This window comes from Mustela erminea, chromosome X, assembly GCF_009829155.1.
Source record: "Mustela erminea isolate mMusErm1 chromosome X, mMusErm1.Pri, whole genome shotgun sequence".
NCBI classification, from domain to species: Eukaryota; Metazoa; Chordata; class Mammalia; order Carnivora; family Mustelidae; genus Mustela; species Mustela erminea.
The window spans coordinates 128,296,603-128,308,892 of NC_045635.1; the positions used below are offsets into that span (position 1 = coordinate 128,296,603).

The following is a 12,290-nucleotide window of genomic DNA, read 5'->3' on the forward strand; positions in this document are numbered from 1 at the left end:
CTGGAGGCTCAACCTTAAGAGAGCCGAAGAAATGGAAGCTTCTGTAAGAGCCTGTGATCTGGTCAGGGGAGAGAAGACAGAGAAACATCCAGAAGCGAAACTTCTGTTGCCCTATTCCATTCAGACCAGCAACAGGCACTGGCCAAGGGCAGCGCCGGGTCAGGGCGGGACGGGCGAGGCTGGGGTCCAGGGGTCGACGCCGGGGCCCAACCTGTGGGGAGGAAGCGCACGAGGCAGACGAGGTCCTCTTTAAACAGCAGAAGACAGAAAGGAGCAGTGAGAGCGAGAGCTGCTCCCAGAGAGAGGCCTAACTCCTCGCCACCCGCTCCGCACTCAGAGCCCCGGCTCCGAGCACCAGCCTTGTCCTCAGAGAGCTCCCGGTTGCGCTGGGCGGACAGATATGGAAAGCACACAGTACAAGAGTGGACATTTACTCCGATCTCTCATCCTGAACACAAAGACGGTTGCTAAGTAAACTCAAGCAAGCCCTGCTGCCTAACTTGTGACTGGTATGGGACACCTCCGTGTGTCTCCACTGGAGACGAGCATTCGGCGGCAGCTGGCTGGACCCCAGCATCCCGGCCAGCTCCCACAACCACCTAGGCTGCTCTGTTTCTCTAAAGCACCCAAAAGCCAGGTCTTCTGGAAGAACTGCCCTTTGCCCTTTGAGTGGGTCAGGAGTGTGTCATGGCTCTCCGTCCAGACTCCCCGGCGTCACACTTAAGAAAAAACTATCAAGTACTTTCTAGTTACATTTTGGTCAGGTCTGGGTTTGGGGAACCCAAGTGATGCTCCCCAGTCCCTCTCTCCAAAACTGATGCTTGCTCACTGAATGGGACGGGCGCCAAGTTCTGCAGATGTCCCTGTGGCAGAGTGAGGACACGGGGACTCCTTCGGGAACGTCACCAGGATATGAGCGCACACTTGGGACACCAGGGCCTCAGAAAGCAGTGGAGGCACAAGGGGCACTTCCATCCAGGGAGAGCACTTCTGGGGAAACCAAGGCTGGAGAGCCCCCAGAGCAGCCTGGGCCACAGAACAAAGACAGGGCGTCTCCAACGATTTGTATCATCTTTTATTATACAAAATAAAATTCCATCTGTGTTGCACATTCATACTTCCTATAAATCTGGCTTTAAAAAATCCCCAAGGGTACAGTCTCGTCTGTTCTTGGATTTTGCTTCCAATGACGTCACACCTCAACTGCAGTCACCGTCCTCTCAAAGGACAGAAGCAGACACGGATGCCTGGGGGGCCCTTCCCCTGGTGCACCCCGGCCTGCCCGCAGGAGGCACAGTGCCCATCACCGTCTGGACCACAGCTGCCGGGGACAGTCAGCATGAGAATCAGAGTGGCAGCAGGTCATCGCCTTCACCAGCCCGTCTCCAGCAGCACAAAACCAGTCCCCCCAGCTGGTCTTCTGGGGACCAGCCGTCACAGCGACGTGGTGATGCCGTCCCCAGGCAGCCGAGCATCCCAGGCTTCTTTGGGCAGGCCTGGACCAGGGCCTTAGGGGATCTCTGTGTCCATGGTATAAATCTGAATGAGATCAGACACAATGTTATCAATGATTGGCTTGGTAAGGTCGTCACTAAACACCTAGAAAGGAGAAGGAAAACAGGTTCCGGTTAGACTCCGTCTGTGAGAAACAAGGCAGGCACCCGCCGCTAACCGCCAAACCGCACTGCACAGGGGAGGGCACAGAGGCTTGGCGATCAGAGATGACGGCAGCTCTCCACGAAGCCCGTCCGCTGCCAGCCTCGCTGACCACAAAGCAGAGACCACTCCAGATGGAAAAGGCCTCGGGGATCATCTGCCCAGACAGGACAGGGGGCTGGTGACAGAGCTGGGCCAGGGGTTCATTTCCAGAAGTAAACAGGCTAAACCACTGAACTGCACTCCACCCCGGGCCGGCCCTGGAGCACACCTGCACCTGTTCCACAGCCTAGACCAGCCAGGCTCCTGACTGCGCTCCGGAGCTTATAGAATCATCAGGTGAACCCCTAGGGGCCCAGACCAAGAGGGGTGTGCAGCTCAGGGAGAACACCACATGTTCCCAAGGAAGTTCTGGTCCCTGCCCAGCCCCAGGGAAAGGACCTCGGGCCCCCGGGATGTCCTGCCCCATGAGAGGGTCTCAGTCCCCCTGGGGCGGAGCTGGGCCACACCTCTTAGCTTCACCTCCCGGGAGGGGGCAGGAGGGCAGAGATGAGCATCCAAGGTCAGCCAAACAGGAGCTCCAGGCCCATGGGACCGACCCCACACTCAAGTCCCCTGACAGCACCGCTCAGGAAGGCTTCCCTGGTGGCGGGGCCCAGGGCAGGCTGTCACCCCAGGCCGCAGGAAAAAGGGCCCGGCCCATGCCCCCGCCGGCCAGGGGCCCGGAAGCTCCCGCCTGGTCTGTCCCGGCCCCCGCCCTACGCTCCTCGCATCCTTGCCGATTCCAACTGTGCGCTTCCACTGTCACTGACCACAACGGCCGTGACCAGGAGCCGCTGTACGGCTCTTCTGAGTTCTGCGAGCCCTCCTAGTGAAGCATCGAGCCTGCGGGTGCTCTCGGGGGCCCCTGATGGCACGGGAAATAAAAAGCAAAACAAGGAGATCTCGGTTAGATGCTGTGGCCTCTTGGGCCCAGGGGTTGCTGCCTGGGGAACCAAGGTACCAGTAGGGTCAAGACCTTGGGTCAAGCCAGGGCAAAAACTAGACGTGAGCCCACCCCTCCCACAGCCACCAAAGAAATCCGGGGCCCTCCATAAGCTACTGCCACAGGTAGGGAACTGTGGCCCGAAAATCCCAAACCCTGGCCATGAAGATCGGCCCTCCTGCTCCAGACTCTAAGTGGAAAATCAGTGCTTCCCAAAATACGGGCTGGGGCTTGCTTGCCAAGGTTCACTCCTTATGTGTTCCTGGGGACCTCAAGCCAAGAAAAGACTTAAAAAGTAGTCCCAGGCCAAAAGGTGGAAGCAATCCGAGAGTCCACCCTAGAGGAATGCAGTCACAGCGTGGCCCATCCGTACCACGGACCAGTGCTCAGCCTCCAGAAGGACAGACATTCTGACCCCCGCTCCAGAGTCAGTGCCTCGTCCACCCGGAGGCCCCACACAGCTTGGCGCAAAGGCCTGCCCCTCTCACCCTCGAGTACCCGCAGGCTTCTCCTCCCACGGCTCCTGACCAGTAAGGCAAAGCCCCAGCCCCCGGGAGACAAGGGACAACAGAGAGGTGGTTGCCACAGGGAGTGGCGAGCAAGGAGGAAAAGTATCTCCCAACTCAGACATCAGCGTCCAGGGCCAGGCGGGCAGACGTTGTGGCGGGGGCGGGGGGGGGTGAGGGAGGCGTCATCCAGAGCCATTTCTCATAAGGCAACTGGTCCTTGCACATCACAAGCCCAAAAGGCCCCCCGATTCTGGATGCTCCTGGTGCATATGGCCCGGAGCCAGGCGGAAAAGGTGAAGAGCTGAGTGGAAACGAGTTTGCCCCCTTCCCAGTCTTAACAATCACTTGTAAGCCGGTGCCGCCCAGAAAGCAGGCCTACGGTGGCTGTCTGCGGTGGCTGCCTGCCGTGGCTGCCTCCCAGCACCTCCCCTGCTGAGGGCAGGGAGTGGGAGGCAGAGGCGGTGAGGGGGTGACCAGGGTCGCTCAGGAGCAGGGACAGGAAAGGAGAGCAGAAAGGCAGACACACACAGGAGAGCCGGACAATGGGAAAGAGCGATGAAATCGCAGATCCGAGCAGCCAAGCTGGCAGGGGCTGCCATGCCCCCCACACGCCCCCGGAGAGCAGGGCCGGGACACTATGGTCACACGATCTGGAAGTCCCCGAGAAACCCCAGCACAGAGCACTACTTTCTGTCTACGCAGACCCCTTTCAACCCCATGCTGTCAGAGCACCTGTGTCTCACCTGAGACCAGGGCCACAGACGTGTCTGCTCAAAGACACACGAGCACCCACTATGTGCCGGGTCTAGACACAGGGCCTAGGGCGGCTGATAAAGCAGACAAGATGCCTGCCCTCCTGGCGCTTGCTACCTTGGGTAGCCGCAGGGGTTGGACAGACAGCGAAGGGTAAGAGAACGAACTGCGGGAGGAGCCGGGTCTCCGCAGAGGGCCCGCGGCCGGAGGACACCAGGAAAGGAGGTCCGCCATGGGAGCCACGAGCTGCGGGAAGGGCGGGGGTGCCAGGAGCAGACCTAGGAGGGCCCCCCTCTCTTCGGGAAACAGAGGATGCCTTTTAGAAGACTTCTGGCCACTGGTGGTTGGCCGCGGAGGGAGGGCGCCCAAGGAGGAGAAACCCTCAGGGACCGCGGGCAGCGCTCGCGGAGACCCTCCTCCAGGGCCAGGCCACACTACGAGGTGTTACATGAAAGGATGAGCAAACTAGACTCAGGTCTAGCACGGGGAAGGGAAAACCAAAAATGGTCTCAAAATTCCGCTGTGAGACACAGGGGCCTCCTCAGGGAAGCTCGAGGGCAGCCCTTCCCCCAGACCCGTGCTCTACCAACCGTGCTGGGGGCTCAGCAGGTCCGGGGGAAGCCGGCCCAGCTCGTGACCTTCAGCCTCGCCATCCGCCATCTAGCCACCCAGCCGCCGGTCCGTCTTCTGTCACCCCTCTGTCTGTCCGCCCCTCCAGCCTTCTGCCGGCTCCCGACCCATCTACCGTCTGTCTGTCTGTCCATGTTGAACCCATCTTTTCAGAGGATCCCCTGTACGTCTTCTGGTGTGAATCCAAGTTTATGAAACCTCAGATCTGGGGCAAGCTCCCGCTCAATTCAACAGAAGTGCTTGGCTGAACAGCCGGGGCTGAGCCCCACCCTGGGACACTCGGTAAGGTCTGGAGACACCTCTGATGGTCACGACTGGGGCGTCTACCGGGCTGCACAGAATGGTGTCGCCATGGAAAACGATCCAGCCCCAGACGTCCATGGTGCCAAGGGGGAGAGCCCCTGCCTTAGACAATCATGACAGGGAGTGTTCAAGCTTCAGTATTGCTAAGCAGCCCGTATCTTCCTTCCTGGACAGTGCCTACAAAGAAACACGGACGAGTCCTCAGGCGAAGGAAAGGGGGACACACCAGCAGACTGAGCGGTCACCTCACCTGCCACCACGGCTTCTCGGCCTCGGCCTCGGCGGGCACCTCCACCCCATAGGCCTGCAGGGCCAGGTGGAGCACTGCCACGGCTATGTGCTGAGCCCGGAACCGGAGGCACAGCCCCCCGTGGTAGCTGTCCCGCAGCAGGGCCCAGGCAGTGACGGAAATGGGGGTCCGCTGCCAGCTGTAACGGTTCAGCCAGTTCTTGAGGGAAATCAGGTAGTGGAGCAGGTACTGCAAAGACACACCAGTCAGCCAACGGGCCTTTGGGGCTCCAGCCCCCAGGACACCTGACTCCTTGCTGGGAGGCACTGTGCCCCCACCCCACCGCCCACCAGCCGCTCTGCCCCTAAGCTGTTTCGATAGGAATAAAACACAAACCAGATCGAGTCGTCTCTCTGTTCAAGCCCTCCAACAGCTCCCTGGGTCCCTTAGAAAAAAAGTCCCAGTGCCTTCCACTGGCCTCCAAGCCCTGCGCCACCCTGCCTTCCCACCACGTTTAAAGAGGCCAAGCTCGCTAACTCCTCCAGCCTTGGCATTCATGGCTCCCTCTGCCCGAAATGGTCTCTCCCTCCGGCCCCAGGCCCGGGTGCCCACCCACGCTCAACTCCTGGCCCAGCTCCTGGAACTTGTGCGAGCCTCTCACAATGGCCACCCCTACCATAGTCCCTCTCCGTCACCTGGCCCTGCTCTAGCTGCCGTCAGAAACCATTCTGCGTATCCCCTTGCCCAACTCAACGTAAGCTCCGGAAATAGCGTCCTCGTCTTCCAAACAGAATGCGGCGCCCGTGGGCCCAGCCTCAGGCCAGGGACTGCCGGGGGACAGGACGCCTGCTTTCCGGACTAAGACTGGTGACCATGCTTTCCGGGAGTGCTGGGCTGCAGACTCAGAATGGCTTTTCAGCTCAGCTATCTGTCCCCGCTCTGGGAAGAGAGCCGCTTTGCTGAACTGCCCGACCTACAAACACGCTGATGAGCCCCCTGCACAGGCCTGAACACACACGCATGCGACCCCAGCCTGCCAGGAAGGGGGGGCTCATCGGCTCCCGGAGACCCCGTCCCGACCTGACGTGCGCGGAAGGGCGCTAGGCTCGGGCAACACTGAACCCCACTCCCCCACCCGACAGCCCCCTTGGCAGGTGCTATTCCTCCCCAGACCCGGAGCCCAGCCGGCTCCTGCCTTCCCCTGCATCAGGCGACCGACCAACCGACCGACCGGAAACACGACTATTTTAAATCTCTACCAGGGTTTCCGGGATTAGAAAGGCCATCTAGAAGGCCGGGGTGAGACTGTAAGGAGCTGTGGTGATGGGAGTTGCTCTGTAGTTCAGCTGTGGCCACGGATATATGCAGGGGCATATGGAATGAAATTGTGCAAGCGACCACCCAGCCACCCCGAGAGTCCCCAGCAGGGCAATGGGGCTGCCCCAGTGCCGACACCCCTGCTGGCACATTGGAGTTCTGCGAAATGTTTCCACCCGGGAAGGCTGCACAGTGTCCATTTTGGGCAGGATCTCTGCGCTATTCCCTCCGACTGCCTGCACACCTACAATCACCTCAGTGCAAGTCTCAATTCAAAACAAAATGAAATCCTGTCCCCAACCCATGTCCCAACCCCCTTGTCCCAACCCCCACATCCTGCCCTGCAGGCTACCCTCCCAAGCTGCCCACATGGGGGCCTGGAGCCCCCAAAGTGTCACATCCAAGTGCTCCGAGGGTCTCACATATCCCTTCTGCTGCTGTCAGAACCCATTCTACTGGGGCTTCTGCGCTCCTAGCGGTTAAAAGTGCACCCGCCTAACTCTGTAACTCTCTGACTCAGCTCTTCTCGTGGGTCTCGAAGCACAGCTGGGCGGCATGTGAGCTCTGAGGTAAGAGGAGCGGCTCTTGGGGACACGAACCCTGGGGCATCACGAAAGCAGCCCCGCTTCCCCGTGGCTCCGCTGAGCACACGATCTGCGTGGGGTCACGGGACCAGCAAGGGCTGCAGAGTCACACGGGTCCCAGCTCGTGGCCTCAGCCAAGTGGGCCAAAAGGCAGAAGCTGAAATGAGAGCTGCCGGAGGAAACCCGGCGAGTGGGGACAGGAGGGGCCGCACAAGCCAGTCCCAGCGCTCAGGCAGGAGCCCCAGTGTCTGGCTGCGACTCTGCTCTTCCTCTCGTGGCCCACATGTTCGGGAGCGTTCGGTGGGGGCAGTCTCGGGATAAGGAACGAAAAGGCTCATAAACGGTTGCCACTCCCCCCGGCAGGTACCTTGTGCGGGTGCTGGAAGGAGACTTGGAAACGCAGGACCCTCAGCATGAGGAGCTCGCACTGCACTATGCTGTCCCGAAGAGCCCAGAAGCGGGAGTCCAGCTCCAGCGGCTCGCCGCCCGGGTGGAAATACCTGCATGGAGAGACAGTGGCGTTCGCGGCGGCTGGGGAGGTGCCCCCAGGGAGCCCCCCAAATCCCCTAGCGTCCAGACCCAAACCCCAGGGCTCTGCCGTGGATGGGGCTGGTTCTACAGACGGGTTTAGAAGTCACTCTGCATCTACGGGCCTACGACAGAGGACAAAAAAAGCAACCAGCAGAGCAAAGAAGCCGGCTTCTAGTTTCAGCCCTCACGGGCTGTCCCGTATCACTCAGCAACATGCCCAGCGTAAAGACGAGCTCTTTGTGACTGCTCCAGGAGAACCGGAGGCTCTAACACCCTGAACTGATCGCGTTTCCCGTCACAGTCAGCTGGGATCAGACGTGGGGTTTACCGCCCGGGATGGCTGCGCCCAGGACTCCTACTCTGGGCCCAAGGAAGGTCCTAAAATGTGTCATGGGGTCGCTATACACAGAAGAATAAATGTAGTTCAGCTTTATGTTCCCAGACTGTCTTTCCTTTGTTCCAGATCCTTCTGTCCTTATTTACGCCATATATATCCCACCTACGCAAGATCACTGAGATGTAAGAGAACAGGATTCACACTCAAGTGATCAAAATTCTCTGCCAATGACTCAGCTTTCCTAGTTTCTCGATCCTTCTGCAACTTCCCCACAGAACCCCACCCAGGTGCTCATGTCTGATTAGCGGTCCAGACAATTTCCCCTCTACCAGTCCTCCCCCCCCCCCCCCGCCGGGGACCTGGCGATTACAGGTGGGCTCCTCCGGCTCTCCCTTGGTTCCCTCTCCAGTTTCTCTCTTAGGCTTTCATGGTACACTATGAACCTGTCATGCTTAGGGGGCAGAGAGGGCTCTTTCTGTTACCTGTTGATTAAAAGAGAAGCAGCACAGAACAGTTTACTTTCCTAATGATTAGTTTCTAGAAAGGTTACGCCATACTGCTAGTCAGTAACTTTTCACAAACTGCTGGGCCCCCTGGGTCTCAGTGCAGCCTGGCCGGACCCCCATATCCTTCCCCAGTAGGAACACAGCTGCTTGGACCCACGGGGGCTGCCCACAGAGCACCATTCCCACACCAGGCAAGAGATGCTTGTTAGCGATTCTGACTTGGTTTCCCACACCATCTTAATAAAATAATTGCCCAACTGGGTCCACACCCTCCCCTGCCTGGGAAGGTCCTACGGGTCCCACAGAACACAACTGGTTCTATCCATCCTGCCCAAAACTCTAGACGAATCTTGACACATCTCTCCAATCTCCCTATGTTCTAGCCATGCTCCCCTCCCCAGGACCCCAGCTCCCCTACACTCTTTCGGGCCTTTGAGACATCCCTTAACCCAGCCCCAGCTTCTCGTCCACTCACCCCATTTGTGACACAGGAACGCCGCCTGCCTTTGCTGCCAGCGCTTCTCACCTGGCTCAGGACCACCCTGGTGCTTCCTTCTGAGCTTGACCGCTGTCACTAGAGGTCGGGGCTCAGCGGGACCCTTCTCTGCCCTCCCACTTGGGTGAACACCAGTGAGTCCTCCCACAGGGCCTGGCCCGGAAGCTGTTACCTGTTGGACACGTTGATGATGTCCCGAGTGCGCAGGTGCTGTTCCTCCACTTTGCCGGCCAAATAAAGGGAAGACATGGCGACCAAGTAGGGGTCATAGGTGTCCAGGTTGATCTCGCAGAAGAACTTATGGTAAATGGTACAAGCAGTGGCGATGGGAATGGACTGCATCCCTAGCTTGACTCCTACCAAGAGAAAGCAGGCGGGAGAGGAGCTCAGGCCGGGCTCACCCTCTGCCGGAGCAGGGCTGCAGCTGCGGGGTGGGGCCCTGAGGGCGTATAGTCCTGCTCAGACCAGGACCAGACTCAGGACCAGGAGCCCGGAGCCCGGCTGGCCGCGGCTGCTGGGTCTTGCACTGGGTCCTCTATCTGAGAGGTTTCAAGCGAGGCCTCTCTGATTCTATGGGGCTGACAAGCCGCTAGGGTTCGTGCTCCAATGCAGGTCCCCTCCAGCAGCACTGCAGACCCCACACTTCTGTCAAGCCCTCCCAGTCACACCTGGCATGTCAGCCTCTGCACAACATTCTGGAAAGAACCACACACTGTTGTGTGTCTGTTTCTGCCTCAGAAACCACTTAACCAGAAGTCACCTTCACTCCCACAGCTCACGGAACAAAAATCCTGCCAAGATGACAGCAGGGGAAAGGCCTCTGAGCATCGAACAGACGCCACAGAGTCCCAGGGTTACAACTAAAGATTATACTCGGCCCCGGTTTCCTTGCCTGCAGGTTGGAAAGGGCAAGGAAAACAAGCAGAGTGACTGCCAAAGGCAACTGCAGGCAGAGCAGGAAAAAAGCAAAACCTACGGCCCCCAGCAGGTACCAGGCAAGAAGAGCGACACACAGAAAAGGGAACAACTCAAAAACCAGAACACGTGGTGGTTTGATTTAGGGGATAAAGCCCACGGCCCAGCCCACCCCATCTCAGCTCTGGACGGCTCCTAGGGAAATCCCTGCACTAGGTAACAGAACCCATATAAATTCACAGTAACCAGGGTTAACAAGAGAAGGTTAAATGACATCCAACAGACTGAAAGAAGGTGGGTGACAACCAACAGTCATTAAGATTACAGTCAATAGGGGCGCCTGGGTGGCCCAGTGGGTTAAAGCCTCTGCTGTCAGCTCAGGTCATGATCCCAGAATCCTGGGATGGAGCATCGGCTCCCTACTCAGCAGGGAGCCTGCTTCCCCCTCTCTCTCTCTGCCTGCCTCTCTGCCTACTTGTGACCTCTGTCAAATAAATAAATAAAATCTTAAAAATTAAAAAAAAAAAAGATTACAGTCAATATCCTCTCCCCGCGGTGCCTTAGTTCCCTGGGGCTACTGCAGTGAATTACCACAAACGACACGTACTGTTTCTCTTACAGTCCTTATGGTCAGAAGTCTGAAATGGGACTTACAGGGCTAAATTCAAGGTGTGGGCAGGGTGGGTTCCTTCTGGAGCCTCCAGAGGAGAATGCTTCCTTGCCCTTCCTAGCTTCCAGGCATCCTGCAGTCTTTGCTTGTGGCCCCTGCCCCCCTTGTCAAAGTCAGGGGGAGCATCTTCTAACTCTGCTTCCCTCACTCCACGGCCTTCCACTCTGCCAGTCACTCCTACCTCTAAGGATGTGATAGGTGAGATTATCCTGGGCCCAGTGAATAAACTAGGGTAGTTTCCCCATATCAAGATGCTAATCCCAGCTGCAAAATCTCCTTTGCTGCATGGGAGCATGCAGTCATGGGGTCAGAGAGTCACAGGGTCACAGTTTCGGGGGAATTAGGATGGGGCCACCTTTGGAGGACACGTGTTTGGCCCCACACGGAGAGCAGGGGCATACGCAACACATTTTATAAAGAAGTCCTTGGAGAGCGGTACCTGGAGGAGCTTTTAGCACGTCAAGGTTTAAACTTCAGTTACATAGGCAGTTCCTACACGAGACTCTTCAGTCCCGAGACGTCAGATACGGAGTCATAGCTGCACATGACCCTCCAAGCCCTGTTTCATGTAGCAAGTCCTCAAAGGGCAGCAGGCTGCCCTGGTTTACACGGACCCTCCAAGCGGATGCATGGCAGCCTGTGGGAGGCCACCGCCATCCTTCTTCGGACCTCGTGCAACTTCCTGGAAATTAAATGTACACATCCCTGGGCTTAATGGTCCTGCATCATTTCCCCCGGACGGCTGACTTGGACTTGAAAGCCGACTCGCCCGAAGCCCGCTGGCACAGACTATGCACAAAGTAACAAAGATCAAAAGTAACCGGCCGCCCCCGAGATACTATTGCCAGAGAGAGATACAGTGTTTCCACGGGATCCGATTCGCTTCATTGTCTCGGCTTGGAAGCAGGGGCACCCAACACCTCCGTGAACACAGCCTGGAAAGGGTTTTCAGAACCGGAGCGGCACTCCACCTGGGTCCTCGCTGGGACGGGACCTCGCCGACAGGGCCCGTCACGAGCCTCACCAACGGCGGCCCCCGAAAGGCTCCGCGAGACCAAGGGCGCAGGGAGACAGATGTGCCTGCAGGCGCGAGGGCGGGGGGGACAGCAAGCCGCGGGCGCTGGGATCCGACCACCTTGTCGCTCGCGCCAGCCCCTGTCCACGTCCTCTCCTTGGGCCCGCGCGCCCGTCCGCGAGGTGGCAGTGACCGTGTGTGTCCTCCTCGCAGCTCAAAGCCTAGCACACAGGGCGCGGCGGGAAGCAGGGGCCTGCACCCCTGAGCCGGGCCTCTCCCCGCCCCCACCCTGTCCAGCCGCGCCCGCTGCCCGTCCTGCGCGTCCCCTGCTCCGGGAAGGGGGTTCCCGCAAGGCCGGGCCTCTCCCCAGCGCGGTTACCTGCCTCCATGATGAACCTCGTCACTCGGAAGTGCACCCTCGCCTCGGGTGCCGGCCGCCCCTCGGCAGCCCGCGCCGTGCACCCCACTCCGCAACTGTCCAGGCCAACGGCCTCCATGAGGCCCCGCCCCGCGGCCCCGGACCCCCCGCCGGAAGGAAAAGGGGCCCCAGCGCGCGGCCACCGGCTCCGGGGGTCCTCGCGGCGGGCGCGGCCAGCCGCCCAGCCCCGCCGCCCCGCCGCCCCGCCGCCCCGCCCCAGCCCGCGCCGCCCCGCCTCCCAGCTCCCCGCCCGGGGTTGGCGGGCGGCGGGGGGGGGGGGGGGGGGCGAATGACTCCGCGGCTCCGCGCAGGCGCCGGCGCCGGCGCAGACGCGGACGTGGCCGGGCGGCGGCTGGCTGGCGGCCCACCTGCCCCCGAACGGCGCGCGCCCCGCCCTTGAGAACCGCAGGCCCGTCCCTGGGGGGCTTACGCCCGC

At 59.7% G+C, this 12,290-nt stretch overlaps 1 protein-coding gene across 3 annotated transcripts; it reads right to left on the reverse strand.

Moving 5' to 3' along the window:
- Window positions 1–1,058: 1,058 nt before the first annotated feature.
- Window positions 1,059–12,074, reverse strand: CCNQ (cyclin Q). 3 transcript variants are annotated; one of them, XM_032330658.1, is made up of 6 exons: window positions 11,816–11,927; window positions 10,861–11,103; window positions 9,009–9,192; window positions 7,334–7,466; window positions 5,087–5,314; window positions 1,059–1,599 (listed from the first exon to the last, which is right to left on the reverse strand). In XM_032330658.1, the coding sequence occupies exons 3-6, from the start codon at window positions 9,176–9,178 to the stop codon at window positions 1,510–1,512; spliced, it is 621 nt and encodes a 206-aa protein (XP_032186549.1). In that variant the 5' UTR covers window positions 9,179–9,192; window positions 10,861–11,103; window positions 11,816–11,927; the 3' UTR covers window positions 1,059–1,509. The 3 variants fall into 3 exon arrangements, with proteins under 3 accessions (XP_032186549.1, XP_032186547.1, XP_032186548.1); XM_032330656.1 differs by lacking the exon at window positions 10,861–11,103 and having other exon boundaries at window positions 11,816–12,074; XM_032330657.1 differs by lacking the exon at window positions 10,861–11,103 and having other exon boundaries at window positions 1,059–1,539; window positions 11,816–12,073.
- Window positions 12,075–12,290: the final 216 nt, after the last annotated feature.